This window comes from Anabrus simplex, chromosome X (assembly GCF_040414725.1).
Source record: "Anabrus simplex isolate iqAnaSimp1 chromosome X, ASM4041472v1, whole genome shotgun sequence".
Classification (NCBI taxonomy): Eukaryota; Metazoa; Arthropoda; class Insecta; order Orthoptera; family Tettigoniidae; genus Anabrus; species Anabrus simplex.
Window position 1 is genome coordinate 197,170,530 of NC_090279.1, and position 18,514 is coordinate 197,189,043.

An 18,514-nucleotide genomic window follows, 5' to 3' on the forward strand; every position below is an offset into this window, starting at 1 on the left:
CACTGTTTTCTTTTGCTAAATAGAATGACATTTCCCAGCTCACAGGTGATTCCCCGGCTACGTGGAGAGTGAGAGAGAACGATTTGTTGTGTCTCTGGGGTAGACACGAGCCAGCACCCACGTTATTTGGATGTATACTTCCAATAAGCTCTCGCTGTGTTTAAATTCATGTTTTATTACAGATTTCTTCATGTGTTGTTTGTTCTTTTTTCTGTGTGTGATTTTATTTTTTCGTGTAAATATGTGTGTCATTTTCGATCTGCGTTGATTAAGTGTTTGGTTCATAGCTCGAAGGCTATTTCAAGGGATGACGGCTTCTGTTCCATCCAATTTGCGTATGGGACGGTTCCATAGTAAATTCAGTGATATTTTGGAGGAAGATAGGGATGGTCCTGAACAAGTTTGTGAATTATTTTTGTATCCGATGTTATCGGAATGTATGTTTGTAAATATGTTGGATCAAATGCTAGTGTTATTGCTTTTACCGTGGCAGTTTAAGAACGATTTAATTATCGCAATCCTTCGAGGCATGGACGTAGAAACGAAGGCTTGAGTCGATTCACCATCCGAATGTAGGGTTCCCCCAAGTTTCAAATGTATTGTGTTTGTATTTTATTTCCGGGTCGTTACCCGTTTGACTTTGTTGTCTTTCATTTGTTTAATTGAACTTTGTTCATGTGTGCGGCACATTCTATTGACTTTCATGACCATTTTTGGTCGAAGTGTACGATTTTATTTTCCATTTGTGATTTTTGTAGAGTGAATTAAATCTAAGTCTTAGTTAATAAATCTATTTTAGCCCTATATCCGTTTCTTATTCACGTATAATATAGTCGTTATCCTGTCCATATCCTTGTTAGGATTTCTATCTATTTTAGAGATAATTTTACGTCGCCTATGTTTTTCATTCGGAACGTATCACGCGCTCTACCACACCCCTGAGTCTCGTCGGATTTTGAGGACAGGAACGGTGCAATACATCATTTTAAAGGGTAGACTTCAGTGATTCATAAAATATAAAAACATAAAATATGATGATTTTGACAATTTTAACGTGCCGTATGCCATTAAAAGATTTTTGAAGCCGCGTGATGTATTTCTTGGATCGGAGTGCCAAGTGGTCCACTTTTTGTAAAGCAGAACTGGCGTTGTGGGATGAACCAAACGCAGATTTATGGCGGACATAGGAAACCATGAAGGCGTTGGCTGCTTAAGACATTATGTGTGCGTCTTCCTTGAAAATGGGTAAAGTATTCATATATGTCTGTACTTTTCTCATATAATTTCCTGGAACTGTAAAGGAGTTTAATCTTTGAACCCTTTATTTTTCATAAATGTAAACAAAAAATGCTAGGAGACATTTTTCAGTTATTTTATGCTGATTTGGTGAAAGTTTCATACATTCTTGGTCATCGTAGTGATCCGTTGTGATAGATCGCGTGCACCCAAAATATAAAAGTTTAGACGAACAAAACATTGGGAAATACAGGTATGATGTTTCTTCTTAGTGCGTCCATTCCAGCTGTACTTTTATCTCACAATAAACTTTATTCGAAATGCTTCAGACAAGCCTGTCTTAACTTTATTAGCTTCAGACTTTGCACGAACGAGTGTGTATAGTACAGTATGTTGTTCATAATTTGCTGTACATAAATTTTTTAATGGTTGAAAACTTTCAAAAATATTTTGAGTGAATGCAAAGAAAAGAATCAAAATCAGATGCCACCTATTAACAAATATATTTTGAAAGATATAAGCTTTTCATTAAAACCAAATAAAATACTACAAAGAACCCATTTTACTTGACTAATCTTAAAAACCAAGTTTCAAATCATAAAACAAACACACAATGGCCATAGGAGCATTTTGAAAGGAGACCACTTTCTTTTTTAAGAAAGAGCCTCAAATTTCGAAAAATAATTGCAAAGTTTGGCCTGGGAAGACTTGGGGGAAAGGAGACGAGCTCTTCGACTAAGTGGTATGTTCCGAGCTGTCAGTGAAGACTTGACGTGGAATGACGAATACGTTTGAGTGGAGTTTTTAAAAGTAAGAAAGATCATAACATGAAGATAAAGTTGGAATTCAAGAGGACAAATTTGGGGCAAATATTCATTTATAGGAATAGGAGATAGGGATTGAAATAATTTACTAAGGAAGATGTTCAATGAATTTCCAAATTATTTGCAATTATTTAAGAAAAGTCTAGGTGAAAAACAGATGGGAAATATGCCTCTTGGGCGACTGCCCTAAATGCATATCAGTGGTGGCTGGTGATAATTGTTCAATTTAAACAAAATTTTTGAGTTTTCGTAATGTATTAACTGTCTCACCAAATTTGGCGTATAATCGCTATCATTAACGAAGACAGGAAATTCAGTAGTTTTCTCCTTTATTGTTTTAAGGGCCAAATATTAAGTTTTTTGGTATGACGTCATTTTCCTAATCCTGGTGGATAAAAAACATGGGTTTTTTTTGTAAAATGCTGTACCCACTCCTTTGTATGACCAACATCTGAATACATATTTTTCTCGTAATTCGTTACTTCTTTCATATTTACAATTCTAAACTCTAACAATAATAATAATGTTATTTGTTTTACGTCCCACTAACTACTTTTTAAGGTCTTCGGAGACGCCGAGGTGCCGGAATTTAGTCCCGCAGGAGTTCTTTTACGTGCCAGTAAATCTACCGACACGAGGCTGTCGTATTTGAGCACCTTCAAATACCACCGGACTGAGCCAGGATCGAACCTGCCAAGTTGGGGTTAGAAGGCCAGCGCCTTAACCGTCTGAGCCACTCAGCCCGGCAAACTCTAACAATCGTTCGCCAATTCTTTCTGTGAAAGCTGGCATTTCTTCAGAAATACTCCTTTTAACTACAGCCTCTATTTCGACTCTGATAGACATGTAAGTGGTTTTCATTAAAAACAAACAAAATACAACAAAGAACTCATTTTATTTTGCTAACTTTAACAACCAAGTCTCAAATCATAGAACAAACAAATGGCGCCGGGAGCATTTTGAAAAAAAGACCAAATTTATTTATTTATTTATTTATTTATTTATTTATTTATTTATTTATTTATTTATTTATTTATTTATTTATTTATTTATTTATTTATTTATTTATTTATTGGAAAGAAAGAGCAATGATTTCGAAAATAACCGCTCAATGTAAACCAAATTTTGAGCTTTTCGTAAAGTATTAACTGTCTCAGTTGTTTCAGGCCAGTACGCCTCGTCCCGTTCCCCCCCCCCCCCCCCCCCCGCCTTTTGTGTGTTTTAAATGACAAAGAACTAGGTTATTTGGTATGAAATTTACTAAACCTGGTAGATAAAAAACATGTCTTTTTCTAATATATAGTACCCACATTTCTTGTATAACTTACATCTAATTACATATTTTTCTCGTAATCTGTTACTTCTTCCATGTTAACAATTCTAAACTCTAACAATCGTTCGCCAACTCTTTCTCTGAAAGCTGGTAATTCCTCAGAAATGCTCCTTTTAACCATAGCCTCTATTTCGACTCTGATAAGCATGTAAGTGTGGAAGTCGAGACAGTTCCATTGTATAACAGGTCCGAGTCCTTCCGTATCTTCAATTTGGGGAAGTAGCACTCTCATGTTCTCCCTGATCACTTCCAGGTCAACGCCATAGTAATTGGTGTTCATTTTCCAAAACAAATCGAAGACAGATGAAGGTAGGGCATATCGATCGTAATCGAGATCCATGACGAAACACCTCTGCCGATACGGATCGATTATTGCAGTTTTGTTGTAATTGAAGTCGTGCACGAATCGTATCAGCTCGCTGTCTGTGAACTGAGGGATTGGAACCACGTCAACATCCACTTCGGCAATCTCGGGGTCAGGGTCTGCGGAGAATTCATTGACGTAGTTCGTTTCCACTATCTCTTGTCCATTGACCTTTAGGACTTCGTTCTCCTCTGGCGCGTTGGTGGCTGCGGCTCCCCATCTCCGGATCAGCACTGGGTCCGCCACGGCACTCTGGTGGTAGAGACCACAACTTAGTACACGCTCAGAACTTACTTAAGGGGATTCACATAATAGCGACAGTATTTTGTTAAAGTGGAAGCTATTTCCTTCCAGTTTCTACTTCGTTAATCTCTAAATGTTAGTTCTTCACTCTGTTCGAACTAATTTATAATTAAATAACATGTAGAAAAATACCTAAAAATTATTATTAATACCACTCAATCCAATACACTAGGATTACTAGCATTACTTGATTCAAGAACTGGAAAAAATCCAAAGAAAAACAGCTCGATTCCGACAAAAGAGTAGCGTTACAAAAATATTGCAAAGTTTAGGCTGGGAAGAATTGAAAGGAGACGAGCTGCTCGACTAAGTGGTATGTTCCGAACTGTCAGTGGAGAGATGGCATGGAATGACATTAGTAGACGAATAAGTTTGAGTGGTGTCTTTAAAAGTAGGAAAGATCACAATCTATATATATAAAATAAGAGTTTTGTCTGTACATTGTTCAGAATTTGAAAATAATGGTATTTCTGTATCGTTCATGTCCATAGCAACAAGAAAATGCACTTTTTACTTTTCCGTAATGTCTGTCTGTCTGTCTGTCTGTCTGTCTGTCTGTCTGTCTGTCTGTCTGTCTGTCTGTCTGTCTGTCTGTCTGTCTGTCTGTCTGTATGCACACGCATCACGAGAAAACGGTGGAAGATAATTTAATGAAAATCGGTATGTGAAGTCAGGGGATGAGCCTCTACAATCTAGGCTGTAAATCATTTTACTCACGCTGAGTGAAATGGTAGTTTAGGGGAAGGCCTAAAATTGAATTCTCAACTATATTTATGTTATTAGTGGTCTAATGAAAATCGGTATGTGAAGTCAGGGGATGAGCCTCTACAATCTAGGCTATAAATCATTTTACTCATGCTGAGTGAAATGGTAGTTTAGGGGAAGGCCTAAAATTGAATTCTCAACTATTTGTTATTAGTGGTCGTATTTTAAAGAAAATGGGGATGCAAAGTTGGGGAATAAGTTGCTATAATCTAGGCTATCAATAATTGTATTCACGCTGAGAAAAATGGTAGTTTAGGGGAAGGCCTAAAATATAATTTTCAAATATTGTTGTTATTAGTAGTCCTATCTTGATGAAAATCGGTATGCAAAGTCAGGAAATAAGTCGCTATAGTCTAGGCTGTAAATTATTTTATTCACGCTGAGTGAAATGGTAGTTTAGGGGAATGCCTAAAATGTAATTCTCAAATATTTCTTATTAAGAGGTGTAATCAATGAATGCTACATAACTAGGGTTATATAGTATTAAATTTCCTATTATTCATGTCTTATACATTGTTACCGTACTGGCTATGATCACAAAGATATTCATGATTTTGGATTTTTGTTACTAAGTCCATATCAGCGCCGAGTAACCAGAAATGGATACACAGTATTTAATGAAAATCGGTATGTAAAGTCGGAGAATAAGAAAATTCAGTTTATGGTATATAATATTTTACAAATCACAGAGTCGAAAGAAAACTAAATGTGAAAGCTACAATATAGAAAGCTCATAACATTGATCAACAATAACATTACATTGACCATTGTTTGTCGTGATGTGCTTTGTGTCATCTGTTGCCCTTCATCTCCGGTAGATAGGATTACTGCTGCGTACAGAGTATTTTTATTTGATTTACGTCGCACCGACATAGATAGGTTTTATGGCGACGATGGGATAGGAAAGGGCTAGGAGTGCCTTAGGCCTTAATTAAGGTACAGGCCCAGCATTTGACTGGTGTGAAAGTGGGAAACCACGGAGCGCTGCCGACAATGGGGTTAGAATCCACTATCTCTCGGATGCAAGCTTACAGCTGCGCACCGCTAACCACACGGTCAACTCGCCCAGTCAATGACCTATGTTGATTTCAGGTTAAGAAAACCACAAAGTCAGTCTTTCTGAGAATCCCGTAGCGAAGCACGGGTACATCAGCTAGTATGAAAATAAAGCTGGAATTCAAGAGGACAAATTGAGGCAAATATTCATTTGTAGGAAGGGGAGTTAGGAATTGGAATAACTTACGAAGGGAGATGTTCAATAAATTTCCAATTTCTTTGCGATCATTTAAGAAAAGTCTAGGAAAACAACAGATAGGGAATCTGCCACCTGGGCGACTGCCCTAAATGCAGATCAGTAGTGACTGACTGAGTGAACTTCCCCCATGAGGAGGCTGCCACAACGACAAGATATAGCGAGTACAAAAATATTATGTCATCCAAGAGAATTGAATGTCAGATTGGGGATACAAAGCTGGAACATTAGATAATTTCAAGTATTCAGGGTGTGTGTTCTCCCAGGATGGTAGTACCCCTCCCCCCATAACACTACACCCCTAAAAGGCCATGGCCTACCAAGCGACCGCTGCTCAGCCCGAAGGCCTGCAGATTACGAGGTGCCGTGTGGTCAGCACGGCGAATCCCCTCGGCCGCTATTCTTGGCTTTCTAGACCGGGGACGCTATCTCACACTCAGGTAGCTCCTCAGTTTCTATTCACGTAGGCTGAGTAGACCTCGAACCAGCCCCCAGATCCAGGTAAAATTCCCTAACCTAGCTGGTAATCGAACCCGGGGCCTCCGGGTAAGATGCAGGCGTGCTACCCCTACACCGCGGGGCCGGCCCGTGTGGTAGTACAGTAAGTGATAATGAGTAGCGGCGATTAGCCCCCCCCCAACACACACACACTTTATGGAGAAAACCTTACATTCTTATTCCACTTTAGCCAGCTGAAACTAGGAATTATATGAATTATTTAAAAAAAAAGGAAAATGTACAAACACTTTTGCATTTTCAGGTATTTTTTTTTCGTTTAATTTATTTAATTATTAATACACCGGGTGAGTTGGCCGTGCGGTTAGGGGCACGCAGCTGTGGGCTTGCATCCGGGAGATAGTAGGTTTGAGTCTCACTGTCGGCAGCCCTGAAGATGGTTTTCCGTGGTTTCCTATTTTCACACTAGGCAAATGCTGGGGATGTACCATAATTAAGGCCATGGTCGCTTCCTTCCCACTCCTAGGCCTTTCATATCCCATCGTTGCCCTAAGATCTATCTGTATCGGCGCGACGTAAAACAAATTGATTTTGTGTGTGTAATTAGGAACAAAATTCTTAGCGGAAGTACGCACAAAAGTATCGTTCGTCGCGGCTAACCGAACTGGATAGCACTACAGCAAGTAGTGGAGACTTTGCATGTGCTGTGGGGAAGGGTAGCCAAGGTCATGGACAAGTGAGGTGTAATTCACCCGCTTGCCGCGCGCATTCGCCAGTCTGGCAGTCTCAGTTAGTACCTGTTAGTTTCTTAATGTGTAGTAAAATAGTAAATGATTTTAAACTGTATAATCACGCCAGTTGTAATAAATGTGTATTATTGTTCCTTTGGTGAAAGTTTTATTCTATAGTATTGAATCAAAATCTCAAGAAACTATTATTACCTCAATTAAGTTGGTTAACTGTCAACCACCGAGCTCGATAGCTGCAGTCGCTTAAGTGCGGCCAGTATCCAGTATTCGGGAGATAGTAGGTTCGAACCCCACTGTCGGCAGCCCTGAAGATGGTTTTTCGTGGTTTCCCATTTTCACACCAGGCAAATGCTGGGGCTGTATCTTAATTAAGGCCACGGCCGCTTCCTTCCCACTCCCAGTCCTTCCCTCTCCCATCGTCGCCATAAGACCTATCTGTGTCGGTGCGACGTAAAGCAAGTAGCAAAATAAATAAATAAATAAATAAATAGATAACTGTCAACCTTTACCTCTGTCGAAATTCGCTCAGAGAGCATCAGAAAACTTACAACTTTGTAGCCTTTTAAAACAAGTTTTGATGTACTGTATATGTCCCCCGCACCCTTCCTGTCCCTCCCTCCCTCCCTCCCTCCCTCCCTCCCTCCCGTAAATCCGGATACTTTTTGTTGTCTTTAAAGTTTTCAACCTGCCGCTCCCCCTCCCTACTTCTAAATCCCAATCACCGTTACTGTGTGAGATTGAATCAAGGTGTAGTAAAGCTAATGCAGTGAGCTCGCAGTTGTGATCAACAGTATTCTGTAAGAAGGAAGTTAGCTCCCGGACGAAACTGTCTTTACATCGGTCTGTTTTCAGACCAACTTTGCTTTACGGGAGTGAAAGCTGGGTAGACACAGAATATCTATCCATAAGTTAGAAGGTAACAGGCATGGAAGTAGCGAGAATGATTGCTGGTACGAGCAGGCGGGAACAATGGCAGGAGGGTACTCGTAATGAGGAGATAAAGGCTAAGTTAGGAATAAACTCGATGAATGAAGCTGTACGCATAAACCGGCTTTCGTGGTGCGATCATGTGAGGGGAATGGAGGTGGATAGGTTACGTAGGAGAATAATGCACTCTCTTATGGAGGGTAAGAGAAGTAGAGGACGACGATGGTTAGACTCAGTTTCTAACGATTTACAGATAAGAGGTATAGGAACTAAACGACGCCACAGGACTAGTTACAAATAGAGAATTGTGGCGGCGATTAGTACATTCACAGAAGCTTGCAGACTGAACGGTGAAAGACATCGGTCTATAATGAAGATGAATCATTGGTGAATTTGTTAGAATGTGCCAGACAGAAATAGCAAAAATCACAAGGCTCAGAAACAAATTTGGAAGTATAGCATGATGTAGGCTACAGCTCGTCAAATGCTATACAAATGATCGCGGAGTATGGATTTAACAACATTTAGCAGCACATTATGTTTGAAAAACAAAAAAATTAATTAAGAATATAATATAATATAATATAATATAATATAATATAATATAATATAATATAATATAATATAATATAATATAATATAATATAATAATGTTTCGTTAATGAAAGAACATCATCAAATTTTATTGAACTATTTTTATTATTCAGAATTGTAAAACCATGTATGTTAAAACCCGTGTCCACCTCATGTGCCAGTTCTCTGGAACAGATTAGCCTAGATGTTTGTCATAGTCATGTCTTGGTCTACCCACACCGTTCCTCAAATTAAAAAAAAAAAAAAAAAAAAAACTAACTGAAGAAGTCCTGGGTGTCTTAAGATGTGTCCTATCATTCTGTCTCTTCTTCTCGTCAAATTTCACCAAATGGTTCTCTTCTCACCAATTCAATTGAGTATCTCTTCATTCATGAAATCACCTTTCAGCATTCTTCTGTAACACCATATCTCAAAAGCTCTTCTTGACCATGTTTCACAATGCCACGCTCCCGACGAAAATCTTCAAAAACATATTTCTATTCAAATTTCAAAGTGAGCAAATTTTTTTTCTTAAAGAAGGCCTTCCTTTCTTATGCCAGTCTGCATTTTATGTCCTCCTTACTTCTGCCATCGTTAGTTCGTCTACTACTCTGGTAACAATATTCACCCACTCCCTTTAAGACTTCATTTCCTAATCTAATATTTTCTGCGTCGCCTAACTTCGATTCCACTCCTTTCTCTTTTGTTTTGGATTTATATTCTTTCATCTTCTACTCTTTCTCCAATACTGTGTATGCCATTCAACAATTTCCCCAGATCGTCTGCAGTCTGAGATAAAATAACAATATCATCAGCTAATCTTAGAGTTTTGATTTCCTTTCCTTGGATTGTGACTCCCTTTCCAAATTCCTCTTTGATTTCTTCTGCCGCCTAAACTATAAATAAATAAATAAATAAATAAATAAATAAATAAATAAATAAATAAATAAATAAATAAATAAATAAATACTCGTGCACAAAACCGGAATAGCATCTCGGAAAAACGGACAGGAGAAATCAAAACAAACCTTACAATTCATGTTCGTTGGAAAAAGATTTATCCGAGGTCCGATGAATCGATAGATTGACGCCATAACAGTGTGATTAGCTGCCACCCCCCGAGGCCTGGGTTCGATTCCCCGCTCTGCCACGAAATTTGAAAAGTGATACGAGGGCTGGAACGGGGTCGACTCAGTCCCGGGAGGTCAACTGAGTAGAGGGGGGTTCGATTCCCACCTCAGCCATTCTCGAAGTGGTTTTCCGTGGTTTCCCACTTCTCCTCCTGGTAAGTGCCGGGATGGTACCTAACTTAAGGCCACGGCCCCTTCCTTCCCTCTTCCTTGTCTATCCCTTCCAATCTTCCCGACCCCCCGCAAGGCCACTGCCCAGCATGGCAGGTGAAGCCGTCTGGGCGAGGTACTGGTCATCCTCCCCAGTTGTATCCCCGACCCAGAGTCTGAAGCTCCAAGACACTGCCCTTGAGGCGGTAGAGGTAGGATCCCTCGCTGAGTACGAGGGAAAAACCGACCCTGGAGGGTGAACAGATAAAGAAGAAGAAGAAGAAAAAGAGACAGCCACATGGTATCATGCTTAGCTAGAAAATTATACATAAAAGTGGAAAAGATCTTTGGTATCGGGACCTTACAGTTCATGCGCTGGTGAGATGGGGTCAGATGATAAGTGAGAATTTGTGTAAGAGAGACAGTCTACGAGTTTTTTATTACATTCAATCTTAAATGCTTTTGTTAGTTAAATGAATAGCTAAGCGTATATTCTGTTGGCCTACCTTACCTTAAAGCAGTAGCCTGCTCTGATATATTTTTATTTAACGTTGCACTATAACACACCGACGAAGCAAGTGCAATAAATTAATGGAGCATATGGTTAATATACCTACAAATATTCCATCACAGAGAAGCAGAGAAAGTACACATCAAAAGTTTTCTGCGACGATGGTATAAGAAAGGGCTAGGAGTGGGAAGGAAGCGACCATGACCTTAGTTAAGGTACAGCCCCAGCTTTTGACTGGTTTGAAAATGGGAAACCACGGAAATCCATTTTTAGTGCTGCCGACGATGGGATTCGAACCCATGATCTCTCGAATGCAGCTACGCGGCTAACTCGCTCAGTGGTTTTAATGTGTAGTACGGTATATAATTATCGATATAGTGTTCGGCTCCATGACTAAATGGTTACCGCGCTGGCCTTTGGTCATAGGTGTACCGGGTTCGATTCCCGACAGGATCGTGAATTTTAACCATGATTGGTGTCCGACTCGTTGGCTGAATGGTCAGCGTACTGGCCTTCGGATCAGAGGGCCCCGGGTTCGATCCCCGGCCGGGTCGGGGATTTTAACCCTCATTGGTTAATTTCAGTGGCTCGGGGGCTGGGTGTTTGTGCTGTCCCCAACATCACTCACACACCACACATAACACTGTCCTCCACCACAATAACACGCCTTTACCTACACATGGCAGATGCCGCCCACCTTCATCGGAGGGTCTGCCTTACAAGGGCTGCACTCGGCTAGAAATAGCCACACGAAATTAAAAAATTACCATCATTGGTTAATTTCGCTGGCACGGGGGCTGGGTGTATGAGTCGTCTTCATCATCATATCATCCTCATCACGTCGCGCAGGTCGCCTACGGTGTCAAATCAAAAGACCTGCACCAGGCGAGCCGTACATGTCCTCGGATATTCCCGGCACTAAAAGCCATACGCCATTTCATTTTTTTTTTCATCGATATGGTGGTTAGTATAACATTGAATCTGTGTGTTTGTGGGGGAGAAGGTTTCGAACCATTGCCCCGTTCATCTACCGGATCGGGTATTAAGTGAGATGAATCCTGTTAGTGAGTTTTTGCGACCGGTTGTTCTTCCTGACATCGAGCTCATCAGATGAGTTAATGATACGAAATGAATTAAATGATATATGGTAGTAGGAAGGGAGAGGGCACAAAGCCTACTCCTGTCGAACAGCACCAAGGATTAATGTCTCCATCCGACTGACGAATAACCGTCAACAGCGTCACTCCGTATGGACACTACGGAGATGTTCGGAATTTAATTCAGGCTTCTGGCACGCAATCTAGCGATTAGAAATTGTATACCACCACCTCTCCATCCCTGCCAACCAATATTCTGATGGTGAAAATATTTTCGACCAACGGGATTTGAACCGGATAACCACAGTGTCAGACAGTGACGCCTTAACGATTGACATCCAGGTGTCGTGTCGCGTCGTGTCGTAAAGAGCATATTCCCTAAAGTATCCAGCGATGTAAAGAACACGTTCCCCCGGCAGAGTTTGTAATTAAGCGGAAAAAATGTGGAACGCTTCACGATTTTGCGTGTCATCCTTGCGCAGGGGCCATGCTAATCTTCTCTGTATCGTTCCAATTTTAGTATATGTACCGCCGAAGCGAGTACAGCAGTTGTTTCCCTCTAACTTGTATATATACTTAGTAACGGCGAGTGACTATCACCTACGGTTTAGAGGTATGTTTGATAGTTCTTTGTCTTTTATTCTTTGCTTATTTTTGCATTGTTATCAAATGTATTGGCGAGAATAATTATTCTCTATAAAATTTTAATGATATATATGATTATAAAATGTAAGTTTATTTGTTTGACTGGGTTTAAAGTAGTGACTTTTTGCAGAATGTTATTACTCGCCATTGACGTCATGAGAATGTGAATAATGAATGCCAACATTACGGTTGTTCTGCAAGTCCGTAGGCCTACTCTAGCTTTAGAAATCTATCCTGGGAAGAAACTTACGGTCTATTGGACTTTATTTATGGTGTGACAATAATATTCGTACGAAGATTAGGCTACTCACTAGTTCTAGATATTTCATGTTTGAAGCTAGCGGGAAAAGGTTCTAGTTGGTATGTGAGGAACACAGACATGACTCATGAAGAGGGAAAATCGAAACATGTCCCCATGAGAACGACACAAGGTAAGTTACTCTCAACCTCAACACTACTACAACAAAAACAACTACTACTACTACTACTACTGCTGTTACTGCTACTAGAGAGAAAAGAGCAGCAATCTGTCCAATACTTCATTAGCGTAGACAGAAAACCGTTACCGCGGTAACCTGTCAACCATTGTTCGTCAATTCGTCATTTGTACTAAGTATTCGTATTATTATTATTACCGTATTCTTGGTTTTGTTTTGGACATTGCTTGCGCCCTCCGTCCAGACACAAATTTTTACCGTAGGCAATATAAAAATTAAAGGGTAAATACCTTTATATAATTATCAGAAAGTTAAAGAAGGGGAAAATTAAATAGGAGATACTATAATTAAAATATAGGTGAACAGGTAGAGTGTGAATAAGACAGGGATAGATAGGTTCCAATAGTTTCGCACTAGTAAACTTGACCATACCGACATTTAAGGACTGCAAATTTAGATATGAACGTTAGCTTCGGAAAGAGAGAGAGAGAGAATTTCAGCTATCTGAATGTTAGGATGTAGCACCAAGCAAGTGGCATTAGAAGGGAGAGGGAAAATACAACTCAAAAAGGGAGAAAGAAGACGCTTTCATAATGATTCGTCAATAGAACATACATCATTATAGACCGTTATGCTTTTCAGCGTTCAGTCTGCAAGCCTCTGTAAATTTACAAAATGTCGCCACAATCTTATGTTTGCAACTAGTGCTGTGGCCTTATTTGGTTCTATACCTCTTATCTTCAAATCGTTAGAAACTGAGTTTAACCATCGTCGTGCCGGGCTGAGTGGCTCAGACGGTTCAGGCGCTGGCCTTCTGACCCCAACGTGGCAGGTTCGATCCTGGCTCAGTCCGGTGGTATTTGTAGGTGCTCAAATACGTCAGCCTCGTGTCGGTAGATTTACTGGCACGTAAAAGAACTCCCGCGGGACTAAATTCCGGCACCTCGGCGTCTCCAAAGGCCGAAAAAGTAGTTAGTGGGACGTAAAGCAAATAACATTATTATTATTATTATTATTATTATTATTATTATTATTATTAACCATCGTCGTCTTCGTCTCCCTCTGCTCCTCTCACCCTCCATAACAGAGTCCATTATTCTCGAGGTAACCTATCCTCCTCTAATTGCCTCTTATGACCCCACCACCGAAGCCGGTTTGTACGTACAACTTCATCCATCAACTCAAGCATGATTTAACCTTATGCGAATGATTATTGAAATGTGACGTCATGTATATTGGTTTAAATGGAACAAAGGCTTTAATGGGATACTTTTATAATTTGCTTTTCGTCGCACCGACACAGATAGGTCTTATGGCGACGATGTGATAGGAAAGGCCTAAGAGTTGGGAAGAAGCGGCCGTGGCTTTAATTAAGGTACAGCCCCGGAATTTGCCTGGTGTGAAAATGGGAAACCACGGAAAACCATCTTCCGGGCTGTCGACAGTGGGGTTCGAACCCACTATCTCCCGGATGCAAGCTCACAGCTGCGTGGCCCTAACCGCACGGCCAACTCGCCGGGTAATTGGATATTTGGGAGAAATTGAAATAAGTGACGTCCTTGAATGCGGCAGAGTTTTCTCAGTCATTTCGTCATCTTCTCCCTCACGTTATTACTGCGTGTCAGAACTTTGCCTTCTATATATGGTAGATACAAACCGCGTAGTGAAAAAGACTGGCGTTTCGTCTTAGTCACAGCAAAGCCCCTTACACACGGTAACGTAACCTAACACAATCAGTCTTCGTGATCAGTGTGCTAGGTTAGTAGTATAATATTATATGCATTACTATAAGAACTCATTCTTTGCGAAGAATATTAAATTGAACCTCTACACTCCTGTAATCTCGTACAGATGCTCGCACTACACGAAAAAATATAGATTTGTTAATATGAACTCGCTTTCATGATCTTCTAAGCAGAAAGACATCTCCATGACTTTCATATTTTCTGTGTAGCGGATAATTTTTGTTTCATTCTTCATCTTCACTTAATTTAACTTCTATTTTGAAGTGCCCACATTTTTCCAATTCTTTGGTTAAATGTAGACTAAGCTATGGCCAATTCCATTTCAGAGATGTGTTTAGTATATTTTTTAATCTTTTGTATACAATGAACAACTTATATGTGCTCGTGGTACCGTATATCTCCGGGATTTAGGCTGCATAACTCTTCAGACTTAGCTAATTAATATTTCCAATGTTAATTATTGTTACAGTCATTGTCTGCTTCATCCATATCTTTACAAACACCATTGTCCCTAACTTGCTCCATCTTATTCTTATTTTACTCCGGATTTTCACGCTCAGACGTGCCATCAGTGTTTCTGATGATTTTGATGACCTAATAAATAACGAAAATATCCCATAAAACGACCTACACATCCTCGAAAAATAACTCAAGAATGAGCGAGAAGATGTGACCCAAATATATGAAGGAACTATATATACTTTAAATAATAAATACCGTATGCGCATTTTCTACGTTACCTTTAACACGTAACGGAATGAATACAGTTAATAAGTATTATCTAATAATAATAATAATAATAATAATAATAATAATAATAATAATAATAATAATAATAATAATAATAATAATAATAATAATAATAGGTTTAGAAACTCCTGAGAGTAATATTTCAGTCATTTTTAAATGCATTTCTTTCTTTCTTTCTTTCTTTCTTTCTTTCTTTCTTTCTTTCTTTCTTTCTTAATCCGTTTACCCTCCAATGTTGGTTTCTTCCTCAGACTTAGCGAGGGATCCCACCTCTACCACCTCAAGGACAGTGTCCTAGAGCGTGAGATACTTGGTCGGGGATATAACTGGGGAAGAGGAGCGGTACCTCGCCCAGGCGACCTCACCTGCTGCGCTGAACAGGTGCCGTGTGGGGGGATGGGGAGCTTGGAAGGGATAGACAAGGAAGAGGGAAGGAAGCGGCCGTGGCATTAAGTTAGGTGCCATACCTGGAAGTGGGAAACCACGCGTAACCACTTCGAGGATGGCTGAGGACGGAATCGAACCCGGGCTTCCGGGTGTGACAGCTAATCACACTAACCACTACACCACAGAGGCGGACTAATTATTTGTTTTACAATCAAAATGACTGGGCATCTATATATCGTCATTACTGGCATATTTTGCAATCCACTGTTATTCTAGATACGACTTGTTTGTCGCGACTTCCATGTTATTGAATGCTGCCTCTTTCATTTCACATATTTCTCAAAAACGTATCTGTCCATGTGCATAAAAAATATCCTCTCCAAATTGTGGAATAATTTTGTTTCAATGGACAACTTTAGATGGCTTTTTATCAATCAATCACGACTGATCTGCATTTAGGGCAGTCGCCCAGGTGGCAGATTCTCGATCTGTTATTTTCCTAGCCTTTTCTGAAATGATTGCAAAGAAATGGGAAATGTATTGAACATCGCCCTTGGTAAGTTATTCCAATCCTCAGCTCCCCTTCCTAAAAACGAATTTTGCCCCAATTTGTACTCTTGAATTCCAACTGTATCTTCATATTGTGATATTTCCTACTGTTAAAGACACCACTCAAACGTATTCGTCTACTTATGTCATTCCACGCACATATATCCACTGACAGCTCGGAACATACCGCTTAGTCAAGCAGCTCGTCTCCTTTCTCCCAAGTCTTCCCAGCCCAAACTTTACAACATTTTTGTAACACTACTCTTTTGTCGGAAATCACCCAGAACAAATCGAGCTGCTTTCCTTTGGATTTTTTTTCCAGTTCTTGGATCAAGTAATCCCATACACTGGAACCATACTCTAGTTGGGGTCTTACCAGAGACTTATATACCTTCTCCTTTACATCCTTACTACAATCCCTAAATACCCTTATAACTATGTGCAGAGTGTACACTTTATTTACAATCCCATTTATGTGATTACCCCCAGTGAAGATTTTTCCTTATATTAACACCTAGGTACTTACAGTGATCTCCATAAGGAACTTTCACCCCATCAACGCAGTAATTAAAACTGAGAGGACTTTTCCTATTTGTGAAACTCACAGCCTGACTTTTAACCCCGTTTATTTTCATATCATTGCCTACCCTCGAGGTCATTTTGCAGTTGCTCACAATCTTGTAACTTATATATTACTCTATACAGAATAACATCATCCGCAAAAGGCCTTACCTCTGATTCCACTTCTTTACTCACATCATTTAAATATATAAGAAAACATAAATGTCCATTAATACTGTCTTGAAGGATTTCCCTCTTAATTATTACATGATTATTATTATTATTATTATTATTATTATTATTATTATTATTATTATTATTATTATTATTTTTTTGCTAGGGGCTTTACGTCGCACCGACACAGATAGGTCTTATGGCGACGATGGGATAGGAAAGGCCTAGGAGTTGGAAGGAAGCGGCCGTGGCCTTAATTAAGGTACAGCCCCAGCATTTGCCTGGTGTGAAAATGGGAAACCACGGAAAACCATCTTCAGGGCTGCCGATAGTGGGATTCGAACCTACTATCTCCCGGATGCAAGCTCACAGCCGCGCGCCTCTACACGCACGGCCAACTCGCCCGGTATTATTATTATTATTATTATTATTATTATTATTATTATTATTATTATTATTATTATTATTATTATTATTAGCATTAGCATTCTAATACTTTAAGGAAATCGCACACTAATAAATCAACCTCAGACTGTATAAATCGAAATTAACCAGCACGTGCAGTATATTACTACTCGGTCAGTTCAACAACCTAATTTAAATGTGAATTTTGTACCTACTGCAGTGACAAAACCTTCCACTCTGATCGCAAGCCCGTCTAGATTAGAAGCAATGGGTCATTGCTCTCTACAGATGTGGGTTTCCAAAGAGTTGAAGAAGGTTATTTTACTGCATACTTTTCTAACTGAGTACTGAACTGTTTGATGATTGAATATGCTCGTTTATTGAAAGCTCGGATGATATTCAGATATTTTTATTATCCAACGTAAATGCGTAAAAATTACTAAATAATAACGCAGAACTAAGAAAAATGAATTAAATACAAAAAATAATATAACGAATTGCTGAAAATGACAAAATAATGAGGCAAAACTGAAAGAAATGACCTAAAAGTTTAAAAAACGGCAAAACGACGAAAAAATTACTTATAGACTGGTTTTGTCCAAATGTTCGTTTATAAGTAAGTTTGTATTAAGCTTCTTATTCACTTTAAATTCATCTATTTTTATACATTTATCGCAGTAACGTTTTACCTTTTATTTCTTGAAGTATTACTATCCTTTTATCTTTACAGAAATGTTAATTAAGAAGAGCATTTATACTACTTAAAATTGTTTATAAAGCTTCTTCTACAAAGTATTTTTTATGCTTTGTATAATAATTTTTGTTTTAATTGGTACATTAATAATGTTGTATTATTTTAATTAGTGGCCAACGAACACTTTCTTCATAGAAACTGATTATACATTATAGAATTCGTTAACAAAAATATTTCTTCGCTACTAACTGATATATATATGGAAAAAGTTCAAATTATTAAATTATTTATATGATATAACTTATGATTGTATATTTTAGTCGAGTTCCAAAAAGGTTGTTATTTATACTGACACATTAACGTCGTTTTATAAACTAAAACACATTCTGTAAAATATTTATGCCGTTCAAAGTAATTTCTCAAAATACTTTTAAAAATATGCTCGTATGTTTTGTATAGTTTGTCAATTGTTAGGTTGTAATTAGTATATTAATAAT

The 18,514-nt window shown here is 39.0% G+C and overlaps 1 protein-coding gene and 1 non-coding gene across 5 annotated transcripts in view; both read right to left on the minus strand.

Annotated features, from left to right (window-relative positions):
• Positions 1-18,514, minus strand: part of LOC136886050 (integral membrane protein 2B) — a 77,254-nt gene that overhangs the window by 57,232 nt on the left and 1,508 nt on the right. The window contains exon 2 of one of the 4 annotated variants that reach the window (XM_067158776.2): positions 1,716-4,009. The exons of the other annotated variants lie outside the window; for them this stretch is intronic. Coding sequence (XP_067014877.2) covers positions 3,395-4,009 — 615 coding nt within the window. The 3' untranslated portion in view covers positions 1,716-3,394. Of the gene's footprint in view, positions 1-1,715; positions 4,010-18,514 lie in introns of those variants that run through there. 4 annotated transcript variants of the gene reach the window in all.
• On the minus strand, positions 12,108-12,214 carry LOC136886906 (U6 spliceosomal RNA). Its single transcript, XR_010861870.1, has one exon. It is a non-coding gene; the product is annotated as a U6 spliceosomal RNA (small nuclear RNA).